The following is a 17,181-nucleotide window of genomic DNA, read 5'->3' as shown; positions in this document are numbered from 1 at the left end:
TCTGTAAGATGGCCTTGAATGAACTTCATTCAATAATTATGTAGTTTTTCTAAATTTGTGATTTTCATGAGGAAAGAATTTCGATAAATTACTTAACGCCCATAATTATTCCAGGAGTTCACTCAAAGTTATAAATAACATTACCATATTCCAGAACAATATAATTAACCCAATTTAAACCTAATCAGAATTGTCAGGGAGTTACTCGAGTTCAGAAATGAAGGATTGAAAAAATAAATTTTCCCTGAAGTAAATGGATATTTGGCAATTGCTTAATTCTCTAATAAATAAATTCCAAAAATGAAACTCCACAAAATTGCATTACTTTTGCAGTCATATTTTCTTCACCTTCAACTATTCTTCACCTTGAATTATCATTTCAATGTTTTAAATAAGTCCAAGTATCAAAACTTAATTAAAAATAATAATCAACCTGAAGAATTGTTAACGAACTGGATTATTTTTCGCTTTGACAATTGTTATGGTACCCATTATTCCCTGAAAACGAGCATTTGTAGGGGCATATTGTGTCCCATCGATTCCTCCTAAAATGAACAAAGCGTACAACTAGCCAACGACAGACAAGAGGAGCAAACGTTTATGTAAAAACGGCATAAATTCATTTCATGTTACATTGACAATATTTTACACAGACGCCCTCTTCCCTCCTCCTCCCCCCCCCCATCCCCCCGCAGGTTTACGTTAGTACGGGATTATTCCATACAGGGGGATTATTCACGGTATGTGCGTGAAACGCAACGCTATCGCGTTTTATCGCTCAGTTTCATGAGTTTCGTATCACGAATATCGTTACCATCCACAGTCTGATACAATCGGTATACGATACGTTGTATTCACAGTTGTGCCAAGAAACAATGAGAGGCATTTTAATCATGAAATTTATACTTTGGGGTTATGGGAAACGTAATCCCGCGATGGAATCTGTAGAATATTTTTATGAATTTCCATTGTAATGTAGATTACTCTCTTAATTGGATTGAGTAGGTGATAAAAATGTGATAAAAAATTGTTGGTATTTTGTGAATCGTTAAAATTTTATGTTATTTAAAAACCACCTGTGCTTCACTGTTAAAAATATTGGAAAATTTTATCAAGCGACGGTTTCTCCGATATTTCAAGAAATTTCATTGGGTAATCAAAGGAAGTAGTGAATTTTAGTGCCACTTTTGTATGAAAATGGGGAAAATTCGGGGGAATTATATTCTTGAATTTACAGTTAAATAGAGAAATAGAATTTATTGGTTTAAAGTGACGATCAGTTTCATTGCACGTTAGCCCTTCTTTCCGAAAATCGTATTTTCATAGGAGATTTGCAATTTTTTAAAATTACTTTCTGCTACCGTGCAGCAAAATTTTTATAGATAATTATATTATTTTTTCATGGATAGTCTCTTATTCTCCTCTAATAGACGACAATCTCATTTAATGAAGGGGAATTCAATTTTAAAGCGCTTCGTAATAAAAAAATTATAAAATCCCTTCAGTCCTCAATCACATTCTGAACTCTCCTTCGATCGCTCTACTCACAAATTTCGTAAAATATATTTTTGCATTATTAATTAAATCATGGCATGACATCTATCATCTTAGTTAAGCACAATAATTCCAAGGCCGTTAGTTTCCGGCTAAAAACCTCTTCCGAGATAAAATCAAGAGAATAAACAAAATCCCTCGCCTCATGGGGCCAGCGGACGCCGGTGTTGGGCCGACTTAGCCGGGAAAAGCCAGGCCGCCCTGAGCGCGGTTACCAGAAGGATGGGTGGCCGCGAGGGAACACCTCTGGAAGGATTTTCCAAAGGCTGGAGAAAGCATTAGGACTTAATAACGACCTAAAAAATTAAATCCTTAAAACCAAAAAACAGTAAAAACAAACAAATTTTTTCAAAATCGCATAATAAAAATTTCGCAATCAATACAAAAACCGCACCAAATTTTTCAGTTCAGTTCACTCACTTTCTGAACTTAGATAACAGGCAACTGTGGTTAATGAAATATATTTTTTATTATGAATTAAAGAGACTGAATTTACTTTAAAAAAATAAAATAGTTAAAATCCAATTATTGTCCGGCAAAAAATGCTTCTTCCAAGATAAAATCGCCCGAATGAACAAAATTTCTTCCCCCAATAACTCCAAATATTTTAACAACTCCAAATTAACCCTCTCAGATATCCGTTCCTCCCCTAATTCGCTATATTCTATATAAAGTACCCCTATCGTTCATGCACAAAGCTACTTTAAACTTGGGCGCCCGTGAAAACTTTCAGTCTGTCTGTATTTTTTTTTTATCCACTTTCCACGTTTCTTATCAGAAAGCGCAAAGGCTCCCCTCGAGCCCCGAAAAGCGCCGGCAAAACTCCTCCGAAAGGTAAAGAAAACTGTTCAACGAGTAAGAGAGAGTGTTACAACGGACTATTTACCCGTTCGTGCCATTAACTCGCCCCGGAATTTTGCAGAGCCCCTTCCGCGCGTATCCCATACGATGGTTCACACCGATAATAATAATTAAAGTGTACACCTACGCAGCCGTCCATATACAAGCGCAGCTTTTTGCATTAATTCGTATTTCCCTATCTCCTCTCCTGTGTTTCCTTTTTCCTCGATTTTTTTTTTCAAATACCTTTTTTTTTTAATCCGCAATTTTTTTACATCATCAGCACGGTTCAATAAAGAGCCACGAGCCAGCGTATCGGTTATTATTATTTCGTAATCGGATAATTCTCCCATGAACAGTTCAATATGAATTGAGAGGGAAAAAAATAGAGAAAAAATGAACAAGTATGTGCTGCAGGATATGGAATAGGTGGAAAGGATTTTTTTTCCAATTCATTGGAAAGGCATTTACCAATGGATATGCTTTATTCATCGCATGATGAAGGAAGTGGGGTAAGATGGATTGGCTTCTGTTGTCGATAGCGGAAAATGAAAATGGGAGTGAAATATTGTACGTAAAAATGCAAAAAAAAATTTAGAATGTTTTAAGAACAAATTTGGATAAAATCTTTTACTATTTTATTTTTATAATATATTTATGTGAGGAAGCTCAAGATAAAGAATATAAAAGAAAATTCAGATGTTGTTATTATTCACTATATATTAGTATTTCGTTTATTTTTCAGAATTTGCAATCTACGGACATTCACCTGAATTTTTCTGATTTCTATTAATGTTTTGAAATAATTGAATGTAAAATAAATGTCAAATCGACTTTTTCATCAAATTATAAATATTCTCTGATGAACTTCTATATAATCCTTTGCTAATTAAAATTCTCCCTAATTTCATCCTCTCTGCCTAGTGCCCCCCCCCTCCAAAATTGCCGAAAAAACCGCGAGAAATAGTGAGGCGAACAATTTTCCCGATATTTGCATGAGAAACTATCGATCAATTCGAAACAGATAGCTTTTTCCATCCGCCGAATTTGATGGACGACTCACTGTGTAAATACCCAATGGATGCATTAATCTGATCCCTTAATTCCTCTGCACATAATCCCGATTTTACATAAAGTTTCCGGTTCACCGTTTTCCCTGGCCGGTGAAATCCCGAAAAACCCTCAATCAGAGAGATGCCCGGAGCCTTGTAGCTCTCAAATACCGAATCCGCCAATCTTCGTATTTCGTTTGAAATAAAATACATAAAGTAAATGATCCTACCCTCTTCTACCTGAGAACACACCATCAGTCCCCTATTTCTATCCAAATGAGCGCGAAAATCCATCGATTTAAATTATATATCAGAGGAGAAAACCTTCGGAATTGAAATTCCTGTATGTTAATTATAATAATAATGACACTAAGAAAAAAAAATAAATGAAAAAAGGGGGCAACGACGAATAAAAGTGCGATAAAAATGGCGAAAGATCTAAATTTCGAAATTTCTCTCCCCCAAAATTCCGAAATCCGAGGAAAATAATTTTCAACTCATCTGTATCGGTGATGCCACATGATACGCTGAATCCTCTGAAAAAAAAACCGATGAACGAATGAGGTTCTCGGGTAAAAAAAATCAAAATGCGACCCTGTGAAATACAACCCCAAGCTCGTAAAACAGAAGATAGCAGTGATAATATTTGTTTCCTCCTTACAATCTTTGATACGATTCACACCGAATGTCTGGCAAAGCGTAAAAACTTTTATCGTTCAATTTCGATCGACGGCTTTATTTGTTCCGCACTTTATTCTTCAGGAGGATCGAGGGTGAGAGCATCTACAATATGTTTGATGTCAGAAGGCCAAAGAGCACCGGCTGAGGGAGCGAATGGGAGAGGGAGGAGAAACTAAAAAAAAAGAGAAGAGGCATCTACAACACACGAGAGCCCACGATATTCCACTCAACGATTTTAGGTACAGTACCTGGGGATGCCCATCGTAAACTGACATATTTTACTTGGTACGGGGGAAACACACGTACCCAGAGGAGCTCCTGCCACATTTCTATGTTTACGGGGGCTCTAGTTTATTCAACTTCATTTTTTTATGGAGGAAGAGGTGAGCTCAATGATGAACTTGACTTTCAGAATTTTTAGAAATTCAAGTGACTAATTAATTGGACTATTTCAGTCCCCAAGTCAATCTTCAGGTCTCAGGGTAATTTTTATCGAAAAGTTATCTCCATGTTTCTTTCAGCAGTTTATCATTATGCCAACTTAGTGTTAATTTTGATGGATTCATTGTATATCAACCCTTCATGTCTGATGGATGGAACAATTACGAAGCAGTGAAGTGTTTAAAACGAAACGTTAATCATCTTGAATAATTCAAAAGCCATTGCAACATCATTATTCACATTAAATTTTTTAACTGACAGCCATTTTTCAGGAGGGACAATCAGAGCAAGTGATTCTAGCATGAAAGATCACAGAGTATTCTTCAAAGGAGTGAGAGTCTTCCAACAAAATTCACCTCCCTGAATCGCGATAGTTTCATAATTACAACTTGTGAAGATGGTACGGTATCTAATACCTCAACAGTCTTATTCCTCATCAGCCGTGCATAGTAACACTGCTGAGAAACTAATGCTCCGAGGTAAGGCACTTTCGTAGTCTTTTGAAGCTACTTTTGACGAGATTAAGTAGACACTCTGGAGGTACTCGGAAGAATCCCAATTAAACGAAGAATTTGAATTATTAAGATATTCGATTTTCTGTTACTGAGAGAAGTCTCCTAACTGGAGGAAGTCATTCAGATGAATTACTGATGGAGATGTCTATCACCGAGAGGAACGTTGAGGAGGAGTTGTGCAGAAAAATGCTAATTGAACTCCTTTACAAGAAGAAATTTTATTTTGAATTTTCAATTGATCTTTTGTTTACACAAAATGACTTGAAAAACCTCGAATACACGTCGGACTGGAAACTTTACTAATAATGACGCAGAAAGAGGAAATAATTTCCTAAATAATCCTCAGGTAAAACAGCTACACAGAGAGAAATGTCCAGTAAAAATTACCCAACCCTGTTTGGGAAAAATTACCCTGACGTGCAATAAATATTGTTGGCTATTTTTTAAAACTTAATTAGCCATTCGGTAAAAATTGTCCAACTCTCCGAAAAAAATTCTTGTCTGTCCAATATTTTCTCCCCAATTCTCTGACAGCAACGCGGTTACTTCGGTCATTTTTACGGAATAATTTCCCCTCCTTCAGAATGTCAAAAGCGAATGTTTCAACTCAGAAAGAAATACGGGGGAAAGGAACATTTCTCCAAGAAATTTTGCGCTTCTTTTACTGGAGCTAGAATTTTCCTGAAAAAATTCTCTCCATCTTTCGTAATTCTCTCACGGTTTCTCTCGCACCACCCCCCCCCCCCCTCGAACTGATAAGATATCCACTGTTCGACATTCTCCAGAAAGACAGCATAGAAACATTAATTTTTCCAGTGGCATTAATTCCGAATGCAAGCGCAATATCCGGAATTTTGAATAGTAATCATGATTCACGATTGCACCAAGGATACTCAGCGATATTTCAACGAATCGATTTCGTATTGCATCAAGAAATAGTACAATGACGAATCGTTCCAGGTATCCGTAGTTATCCAGATTGGAGGGATATCCGGTAGTCGTGATTAATCTTACTCGACTGCAATTGTCAGATAATTTGATAAAGCGCTTTTTTTTTTCTTCTTTTTCACGCTTTCTCGAGAGGGGAGAATTGTCAGGGCGCACTGGGGAGCGATAGAATTCAATTCTTACCACAGTTCAATGTGCTTTTCCGTCCGTCTAGGATTGCGAGTCACGAGGCACTGAGCTTAGACACATCGAGGCCACCGGAACGCCTCGCGAGGCCCTCGCGCGACTCACGATTTGTGTAAACCCCACCCTCTTATCCCCCCATTTCGCCTTCCGCCTTTTCACTTCATCCCTTTGTGTTGTACACCTGATGACTAGTGGAATGGTATTTTGCTGGCCCCTCGTGGCTTCTGCCTCGTGCCAATGGCACGTGGATTTTACACCCATTTTAAACGGATTTACTTCGTTTGTTTGGAGTATTTAGTCGGCTTTTTATGGATTCCTAATCGATGAAATATTATAAATAAAGAACGGCAATTTTATTGCAAGTCGAGAGGTGAAAAAATTTGTTTGCAAAATTTTGCAAATTGCTAATTCTTGTAAAGTTTACTTATTACTGGAAGTAGTTAGAAATATTGGTTCACTACTTTTATAACTTTAAGAACATAAAATTTATATTATTTTTTTTCATTCCTCTTTCGAAGATAATTAAATCAGTTAAAATCATTGAACATTATGTAACTCAGTTTTTAATTAAATCTGTAGTTATTTATTAAATGAAAAATATCACAAGCCAAAAAGTACTAAAAAATTCAAGGAATCCTCGAAAGATAATTCCCCAAACTTTCAGGGAACTTCGGTCCCCCAATCGAAAATTGAAAATAACCACTTTCCTTTTATTAAATAACAACTTTTCAAGTCTGCAAATTAAAGTTGTAATTCGTTCGTTGAAACTTTTGTTTCCAAAGTGGGCATTAAACAGTTTGAAAATCGAAATTCAAACGTATGTAATGTTGATTCCACCGAAAGGGACACGAAGTGCAAACCTTGACCGAATCCCTTACTCCAATTTTCACGGCTTCCTAATGATCGCTGGCTTGTGCATTAGGACTGCTCGGATGCAAGGGTAATTGCCACTGTAATAAACGGACTGTGTGCGTGTCTATGAGCATCTAGGAATCGACACGGCTGGTATCAGCGTTTGTTGGCTTTCACACTAGCCCGTTATCGGTGAAAATTATCCTGAGCCTTTGAGATCATACTCCATCAAAATATATTCATGAAAATATTCGTTCAGAGAAGTGGGGAGAGGGGGGTGGCTGAGGCAAAATGCAACGGCAGAAAAAAAAATGAATATAGAGAGAAATTCACAATTTTTTCACGGGTAAAATGTGAGCTCCAAAATGATGATTCGAGGGAAAGTGTGTGACATCCATTTATATATATTTTTTTAATTTTTTATCGTGTCATCCCCGGGAAATGAGAAAATTTTGATGGGCATTTTGTTAGAGAATTTCAACGGCTATAAAAAAGTTCTTATAAAAATTCTCCTATCTGCATTGTAAAAATAATAATAATAGTAACAGGTTAGGTTCAGTATCTGAGGGAAGATTTTAATCAGGTCCTTTGCCCAATATATAAAAAATAATTGCAAACCAGAATTTGCAATCACTTTGATGAACATTTTCTTTTGCTCCAACCTCCCCTACCATCGTTAATTAATAGCTATTAGGAAAGAGAATCCATTGGATTCATTACCTTACATTCCACTAGATGCAGCAAATAAGTAATCCGATAACTAGTCTAAGAATATTAATTAAGAGTGACTAATGGATTCGTTTGATTAAAGAAATGAATACAAATATGAAGAGAAAAATTTCTTCTTATCATCATCGTTGTAACTGAATCTATTTCTCAATCAAGTAAATTAATTTTTTTCGTCAAAATTCCTCTCTTTATTTAGCGATTACCACGTATTTATCTTCATAGAAATGATTCTATTTCATAAGAAAGTCATTAATAGTTAAACATTAATAAATCCGTTCTCTTCGTTGTCTGACCAATAACTCCATTTCTACTAGCCATAAATCATGACTTTCTGAATATTCAAATATTTCTCTGACAGTATTTCTTACATCACTAGCATCGATAAAATCCGTATAATTAATGTTTACATTTTCCGCTCAACAACTAATGAAAATTATCATAAATGAAATGTTCATTTCAACAAAACTCCTCCAAAAATTAATTAGCTCATATTTTTCAATGCTCATTTAATCATTAACTACTAATAAACTCCGTCGTCTCAACAATAATCTGAATAATCAAACTAAACTAAACCATTTGCCCGTTCTCTCTCCTAAAAGATAATGAATGCTGTTAAAATAACCTTGAGGAATGAATCTTACCTCACGGAAATTCTGAAAGACTCCTGGCTCATCTCATTACGTCCAGCAACACGCGCAAAAATCCCATTACAGATTCTCGGTATCAGCCCCGGATCATCCTGAAAAATCGTTAAAAAAAATCCCCCAAGAATTAAACCTCATCACCGTAACAAATGCTCCTAATAACCGGACCCCTTCCTCCCTCCCTTTCCCCCTCATTTGTCCGTAGATAATGAATTCAATCAACCGTATGTTCATAAAACCAATTAACTCCGTCAACACGCAGCTCATAATACGATATAATTCGAACGTAAAACAGAATACAAATGGATTAGCAATCGTCCAGTGAAAATTTCTTGACGAATTGAATTAACGTCACTATCGAAACTGTAGTTTTCATTAATAATGCTGGTAAACACGGTGAAATTGTTTCTCCCGCATGAATTAACACTGGGCTTGATATCATTTCACTCCAATTATATCATTTCACCCAAATATTCATTCTCTCAGTGGCTGAGCCATGTTTATGCGAATCAATTGTTACGGAATGTAATTCATTAATTAATTAAACAAACATTGAACTCATATTGCATGGGTTAATGCACGAGTGCTTCAGCAGTAATTAATGAAAATTATTCTAAATGGAGTGGGGCCGGTTTTCGTCGAAAGAAAAAGATTAATTAATTATTAATGTGTAAATGAATTATTAATGCAGAAAATGGTATTTGATGTGTCGCTTCAACGTCAGATGCGGATGTACTTTGACCTTTGATATCTGGAGATCGAACGATGCGATTTTTATGAGTCAAATTTCATTTTAAAGCGCAGGGAATCGTTTTCAAAATGAAAAAAAAATCGTTGAATTTCACTCTACCAAACTAGAGATATTGACGAAACAATTTACCCCACTTTTTTCACAAAACTCCGGAAGACAAAAAGTGTTTTGTTCAGTTCTGCTTAGATTAATTATCAATTCCCATTAACTATCATTAATCCATCATGATCAATGGAATTCATTATTGTTTGCTAATATTCCACTGGTCAATAGCCATTAGTTATTGATTTAGAATTAGACCCTTTTTAGATATTAAAAATGTATTGACTAATCAATTGATTAATTACCTTGGTTCCCATCATCGTGTACGTCTTTCCCGATGCACTTTGTCCATAAGCAACGAGACAAGAATTATAACCCCTAAAAATAGTCTCAAGCACTGATTCACCGAGTGTCGAATAAATCCTCTCTTGACTTGCATAATTTTCCGCCACTGGATCTGACGAATCGAAGCAGTAATCGAAGGTATATCTCCTCGTGCGTTCACGACTGTCACCAGCTTTGCTAGATGACACCTTTAAATTCGTCAGGGATATCTCGCGTGAACCCGTGTGAATAACAACATCCGACCCCGTAACGTTTATTTCTCTGGAAAACAAAAAAAAACATTCAAATATCAGTAAAAAATAACGGACTCTTCTGAATCGTCATGGAAATTTCAAAAATAATCAGTGTCAATAGATGGAGCTTTTAAAAGTTTATATTGATTTTAAAAAATCATGGTGTTCCATCAATCCCTAGTGAAGAAAAAGAGACAAAAAAAAAGTAAAAAACACACACACACACATGCGCGCATACGTATATGTATGTATGTAGACACCATCTAAATGCCGTATATTCGGACTTTTTAGGGAAAATTTACGCACACCAACACAAAAAATTGGGAACTTGAATTTAACCGAATAAAAAGCTTCCATTCGAACGCAAAACTATTCAAAATGAATTGTAGCAATTGACATTGTCTTTAAAATGGTTGAAAATCAAGGAAAACTTCATTATTCGGTTCGATTATTCCGTAAAAATCCAGAAAACTCAGGAAACGTCAGGCAAAATGCGAAAATTTATGTTATTTCGTTAACAATTATTTACATTGTTATGTTGTCCTGTCACTCTAACGTGGAACGATTCGAAGCTTCCGGTCGAATGCAGAAAAATAAATGACCAAAACAAAAAGGCAAATGGATAAATAAAGGAAAAAATCCCGAGAATGTCAAAGGTTTGACAAACAAAAGCATTCTATTTAGTGATATCAATCGAATTATGTGAGCGATTGACATCGATTAACCCTCTAGATACCCCAAAACAGACAGAGGACGGGGAGGGAGGGAAAAATTGCATGCATTGCTTTCGTCCACCGATCGATAGGTCGAAACGGTTGGAAGTGCAAGTTTTCGGGTCACCCATTTTTCAATCCGTGACGAGTTTTGGCGTGACGAAATAAATAAGATTCTCCTCCGCGATAACACGCCACTGGGCAAAGTCATATCCAACCCCCTCACCGTCGACGATTGCCTCCTCTCTTCATTTCGTTCCATCCCCTCTGGGTTTTTTTTTTCTCCTGTGAAACGCCCCGGTGGTAAATTTCCAGGCGTGTCGCTCTCTCGATGATCCTCAAAACTCCTTGCGTGATGCTTTTAAATCCCTTTTTCCCACCGATTCGTGGTTGTACTCAAACGAATTGCAATTATTTCGGTGCCTCAATGTTTGGATTTATTTAAACTCAACAAGTCTTGGTTTTTTTTTTTACGTGGAGGGAATGGGGTTATTGGGAAATTGGTGCGGTTTCTCCGGTGAGAGGTGAAAGACTTCTCGAGTACGCGAACAGGAGAATGCGATGGAATTTTTTTATAAACTCGCAGCTAATTTTTTTGAAGGGAAAATAAATTTTAACCCAGTGGAAAATTTTTGTTGCTGAGAATTTTTTTCTCACATTTGTTTGATAAAAAATACAGAGGTATTTTTTTTGATAGAAATATTTTTAATTGAAATTTTCTGCATAAAAAAAATTTCATATATATTTATTATGATTTATACAATGAAATAAAAAAGAGTTTTGTAATTTATTCGAATCAACAATTTCGCAGGAGCCGTTTGATCAATCGAAAATTGAAAAGTTGTAATTAATTCGTTACTCGACAATTAAATTTTTCAAACATGTCACAATTATTTTTCATGAATTTTCATTCACAATGAATCGCACTGATCTCAATTGAATCCATTCATTACGGACTCAATGAGCCCCTATTTTACACTCCCCCGACTAAAAATCGCGACATCCAGAATCCACGAGTCCTTTCATCTCGTTCCAATTTATTCACTCTCCCCTGAATTAATTATCAACAAAATATACCACCGCCCGAAAACCCCCTTCAAAAAGAGTTCCATTCAAAATCCAAAAATCACCTCAACTAATTAATTACCCTACTAATCAATGAAATGACTAATCACCTTCCTCCCTAATTCATTGTACCCATCTCCCCTCTTTAACCCCCAAAAAAATCCTAATAAATATCACTCATTGATCATTTACTTCAAACTCTACCCCTCTATCCCCCCCTCACCCCTAAAAATCGTGACACGCAAAATTCTTCAGTACTTCCACCCCGTCGTACCCATTTATTCATCATTTCACAGCACATAAACTTGTTGAAAGCCTCAACCATCCGGTATTCAGTAATATAAATCCATATCCCGTGAAATCAACAATTCAAACAAACCCCTCTCCATCACCTTAAAACCGAATAACCGTATTGATCGAATATCGCTTCTTCGTGATTCATTTCTATCTCGTTTACAGCTGAATAACAGAAGAAAAAATGAGGTCTGCGATTCTATATTATTTATTCCCTTGAAATTTCCCTATCGTACATTTCAGCATTGAAATTTCCTCGTTTTTGGTGGTTTTTCATAGCATTATGTACCACGCGAAGGCATTGTTCCACCGATGACCGTGATATGGTATCCCCTCCAGCCCCTTCAACCCCCATCCCCCTCACCATTCCCGCCGATTCATGTCGCTCAAAAGCGCCATACGGCCTGCAGGCTAGTACTCCCAACTCCATTCTACTTCCATCACTCGAAATATCTAAATATAGTACCACAGCGGCGCTTTCGTGTCTCTAAACATGAGACGCATCAAAATTGTATTCTCCACCTGCATCCCAGATATACTTCGTATTCAGATCAGTCGAGGGGACTCGAAACGAGTCAATAATATTCCAAATATGTCGTGTTACCAATCAAATTCAAGTCAATTTCATTGGGCTCGATTTTTGTTTTATTTGTCTTCTCGTTTATTGTTATTTTTTTTCTGGGACAGAGTGAATTCGATGATCAGACGGGGTATTTAGGGGTTGAGAGAGACATGCGATGCCCCAGTAGCATATTTTCGGGGGAATTTCAAACATTAATTACTGAGAAGGTAATTTTTAGAGGAAATTTTTGTTGCAAAATTTTTTTTAATCGCATAAAATGGTTGAAAGTCCTTTCAAAAATGGTTGGAGCCCTTTTAAAATGGGGAAAACATTGTTGCACTTTTCCTACTTATTTTATTGATAGAGAATTCAAATTTATTATTTAAAAATAGCAAAGTGCATTGGCTTTTTCACGGTCAAGTAATCAGTGTATTTGTATACAGAGCGACTGAATGGCATTTGCCACTCCCTCAGTATTCGCTGTGTTAGTGTGTAATTTTCATACGTTAATGAACTTTTACACTGAATTCCAATCAAATGAACTCACAATGACCCCACCAATGTGATATTTCAAGATAGAAGTGCACGAAAAATCAATTTACTCCCAAGAAAATAATTTTTTGGCAAAACTACTATTATTTTATTGCAAAGCATCGACATAACGCCCATTTAAAAACCAAATTTCAAAAAATTTCCTCTGCCCTTTTGCCCTCTCCCCTGTTCCCCGACGAACTGTCACACCCCATATCATCCAACAACGCCCTCCACCAGAACAACTCACCACCCTGACAAGCCATGCAATAATAATGCAATAATCAACAATGAAAACTCATCAAAAGCCCAACCAATCACTGTATTTATGTACAAACCTCTGGGAAATTGGTCTGACTCTCACCGCCACTTTAATATTCGCCATTTAATTGCCCTGCAGATATTTTCAGTTACTCCACGCCAAAAAATTAAAAAGAAAAACAACAACAGTACTCCCACCGCTATCCCATTGTTTTCATTTTATCCTCGTGCATTTTACTGACAATTTTACCAATCACGGGTGTACAAACTGCAGTCAAACAAATAAAAACAATCGAGATAACAGGTAAAAAGAGTTTTCTCCACCCAAACGAAACGTTGGAATAAAAAAAAATCTATAACAGAAAACTCAAACAAAATATACGAAATGAAGTGTGTTGAAAAAAAAATGTTTTTATTTTTTTTTGCATCTCTCTTGCACTCGACAAAGTGAGAAATATCGAATGTATAGAGAATTTCGAGCTACGTTCACCGGGTGACTGCACGTGTTCCACTGGTTGGGTTGAAAATACCCGGTCGTTTCCTACGACCAAAAGTTGCGTTTCATGGGTTCTCATTCTGTATGCGAGATGAGAAGCCAAGTCTTACAGCTGAGATCCATGGATATCTCTGCACATCTCTTTTCACTCTTCATATTGCCCTCGAAATACTTGAGTCAGTTTTCTTCGTCTCTTTTCCACTCCGGGGGCACAACGAATGGACCCAACTCAATGTTCTAAGAATAATTTTTCGGAAGAGGAGAGCACTCGGGGAGTCATACAACACGAATTAATGGCGTTGGATGGGGCCATGGATTTTCAGAAGTCAAGTGATGAGTGGAATATGGATTTGATGAGACGTTGAAGAACAATCATCGAAATTGGGGTAAATCGATAGTTCTTTTGAAGGACAGATCAATGAGGAGAATTAGGGGGGTGAGGGAGGCCTTCGTTTTTGGTGGTTTTTCATGAGATAAATTAGTCCAGTTATTTAAATGTCATTCTCTTTAGATGTCAGAGACAGCGAGTCAACAATTTTCCGAATTATAAAGTTTCAGATTTAACGGAGAATTAAAAATTTCTTAAACAATATTTAAACGGAAATAGAGGTTTAGTATTAAATTATGATTAATTTATTAACATCAAATCGTTAACATATTGAAATTTTTTAAAAATCTTTAATATTGAAATGTATTTATTGAATGGGAAGGGGTTGTGAGGAGTGAAAAAGACCGGTGATGATGTAAAACAAAGAAAAAACTTTTATAACATCGACGATGAATAAATTGAATTGAATATTAAATTATTGGGAATTTTCAGTTAATTCAGAATCGTATTTAATAGAATTTTTAATTAATTAAATTTATTGAGCCTCGAAGTTTTCTTTATCCCCAAATTACTTCATTTAGGAGCTCCGGATTTTTAATTCTCACTCAAAAACTTTCATGAAAATACTCCCCAAAGATCTTCCAAAATCGTCTTTGAACTAATTTGTTTCCCAAAGATATTTTTACCTCCCCCGAAAACTCTCCGGAATAATTTATGGCAGATTCTCCCAAAGATTTCTGAAAGACATTCCAAAGACAGATATTTTTCTACCCGAGAACTCCACAAAACTGGTGCATAAACGTGTCCCCGTCAAAACTACTAAAGAAGACCGTAAAAATTACGTTCCTCCGCAATTTTTCTCCAGCACGTACTAAAACACCTCCGCATAAATATTTATCAACAAAAAATAAAAACAGTGCACCCAAAAAAACCCTAAAAATCCCACAATCCTCGTACATCACATCAACAATATTCATTATCCCAAAACCCCTGCACTCCTTCATCTACCACAACCCAATTAATCAACTTCCACAATCCAAAAAGGACAGCGATTTCAGAAATTCCGAGTAATTCCCCATATTGCGGATCCCCCTCCCCCCCTCCCATTAGGACAGCAAATCCATCAGGACCAAATAATCGTTCGATAATACGCGATCCTCAGTAAATACCGACTGTACCAACAGAACCATCGCCAGAGACAATTCATCAATCTTCAGAAAAAGCTAAACGATCATGAATATTACAGAGTATTTCCACTCCCCACCCCTCCCCCTTTCCCCCCACCCACCTCGCTTACAATGAAAAAATATATTGAATCAATCAGACATAAATATCGTATGACAAATGACATCGGGAACGAGATACATCACGTCGAAGTGACTTTCACTGAGTTTTTCCCCGTACCCTCTGGGGATGATTTCTTCGCTCCTCCTCATAATACCTAAATAATGCATCATCTCAGGATATATAAGACAGGAAAGGTTCCCTTTCCCTGATAATCACGTTATACTCTGCCCTTTGTTCCGTAACATCCCCGGGTTTTAGACTCAACTCTCGCTCGTAGCCACCCTCTCTCGCCCCAAAATTTTCTCTCGTTCTTCAGGCTCCCCTGCCCCCCTCCCCCCGGGTCACCCCACCCACCCCGAACGCCTTATGGTACTGACTTATTATCCACTGGGCTGACGTAGTCGCGTCCGTAGCCTAATCAGACGACTTTGAAACTCGAGGGATGCTCTTTCATCTTGGGGGTTTATTTTCAAATCTTTCCCTTCGTTCCCCTGGTTGAACGATGAAGTACATGGTGATTTTTTTTTATGTACTGGGTCTTTCTTCGTACATAACACGCTTCGCTCCATGCGCTTGATGAGAGCTTTCGGTAAACAAATAGAGGGGATTCGGTGAAAATTGTGGGGGTGGATTTCCAGTTTCATTTGGAGATGGTGGGTTTTGGTGGGATAAATATTTGGGTTGTTATGAATGGGAAATTAGGGGGGTCAAGTGAGGGTGGGTAGGAGGTGGTGTGGAGGGAGAGGGGGGCAGGGGTAAATGGGGGAGATTAAGTGGAGGATTTTTTAGAGAGTAACAAAGGTTTTTACACGCTGAAAATAATAATTTTTTAGGGGTTCAAATGGCGCGTAGTTCAAATGTTTGGATAGTTAAGGCGGAGTTTGTAATATTTTTCCTGGAGGAAGATAATGATTATAATTCGGGGAAGGTAATTGGTGGGAGAACAATCGATCAATGTGATGGAAGAAGTGAAATAGTTGAGAACAATTTAGAAATGAATATGAAAATTAATTAATCGAATGTAAAAAACGAAATTTTAAAATGGAAATTGTCGTGGGACTCGGGAAAAATGAGATGATTTCGAATCTCTTCTTTTCCTTTCATTTAAATAATCCCCAAAAAATTCGTGTTTACCCCTCCGTTGCGGCATTCCGATTCCCCGGGTTTTCATAGTTTTAATTGTTGTCATCTGATGGTGTCTATCCGGTTAGCCTGTCGACGTTACTAAGCCTCCTCTCAAGTGACTCTGGTATGCCCCAACGTAAATTCATACATTAATGACACACCTCATTTACGGCCACGGATAATGCCTCATGTTTGAAACTTTCCAACAGCGGTATAGGAACTTTGGAACATTAGACAGAATCGTTCCGGGAAACTCAGTGCAATTTCAATCCATGCGAAACTGTATATTCACCCCATGAATGAATAGACCCCGGGACTTACTCGGGTTATGACTACTCACCTGCGGGGCAAGTTTCAACGGAGACAATTTAAAATTTTTCTCCTTCTTTATTCCAACCCCAAAGCCTTCACCCACCACCCCCCTCGTTCCATCCGTTTTGTGATTAAGTGACCTTTCAAAATGCGAATAACTCGTGTACTTTTTCTTGGAACAATTTCAGTATATTTCACGGTGAAATTAAGTTTGTCGAGTTTTGAATATAAAAATGCAATTTTAAGAGAAAGGAAATTGGAAAAATTATTGCTGTTTTTTAGATGTTCCAATGCTGTTTCGAAGTAATTGGGTTTTACGGGGAATTGTGATGTTAAAGGGGGAGGAGAGGAAAATTGAAAGTAATTGGGGCAATGAGAACTGTTTCCTCGAGGT

The 17,181-nt window shown here is 37.0% G+C and overlaps 1 protein-coding gene across 5 annotated transcripts in view; it reads right to left on the bottom strand.

Moving 5' to 3' along the window:
- LOC135166690 (uncharacterized) overlaps positions 1-13,734 on the bottom strand; it is a 29,644-nt gene extending 15,910 nt beyond the window's left edge. The window contains exons 1-4 of one of the 5 annotated variants that reach the window (XM_064129205.1): positions 13,482-13,734; positions 13,317-13,372; positions 9,541-9,841; positions 8,440-8,537 (exon numbers count right to left, since the gene is read on the bottom strand). In XM_064129205.1, coding sequence (XP_063985275.1) covers positions 8,440-8,537; positions 9,541-9,841; positions 13,317-13,363 — 446 coding nt within the window. In that variant the 5' untranslated portion in view covers positions 13,364-13,372; positions 13,482-13,734. Of the gene's footprint in view, positions 1-2,749; positions 2,754-6,214; positions 6,343-8,439; positions 8,538-9,540; positions 9,842-13,316 lie in introns of those variants that run through there. The other 4 variants (XM_064129207.1, XM_064129204.1, XM_064129208.1 and 1 more) reach the window with 4 other exon arrangements.
- Between the last annotated feature and the right edge of the window lie 3,447 nt (positions 13,735-17,181).

This window comes from Diachasmimorpha longicaudata, chromosome 10 (genome assembly GCF_034640455.1).
Source record: "Diachasmimorpha longicaudata isolate KC_UGA_2023 chromosome 10, iyDiaLong2, whole genome shotgun sequence".
NCBI lineage: Eukaryota > Metazoa > Arthropoda > Insecta > Hymenoptera > Braconidae > Diachasmimorpha > Diachasmimorpha longicaudata.
The sequence above is the reverse complement of the archived record's forward strand: the minus strand, read 5'-3'. Positions and strand labels throughout refer to the sequence as shown.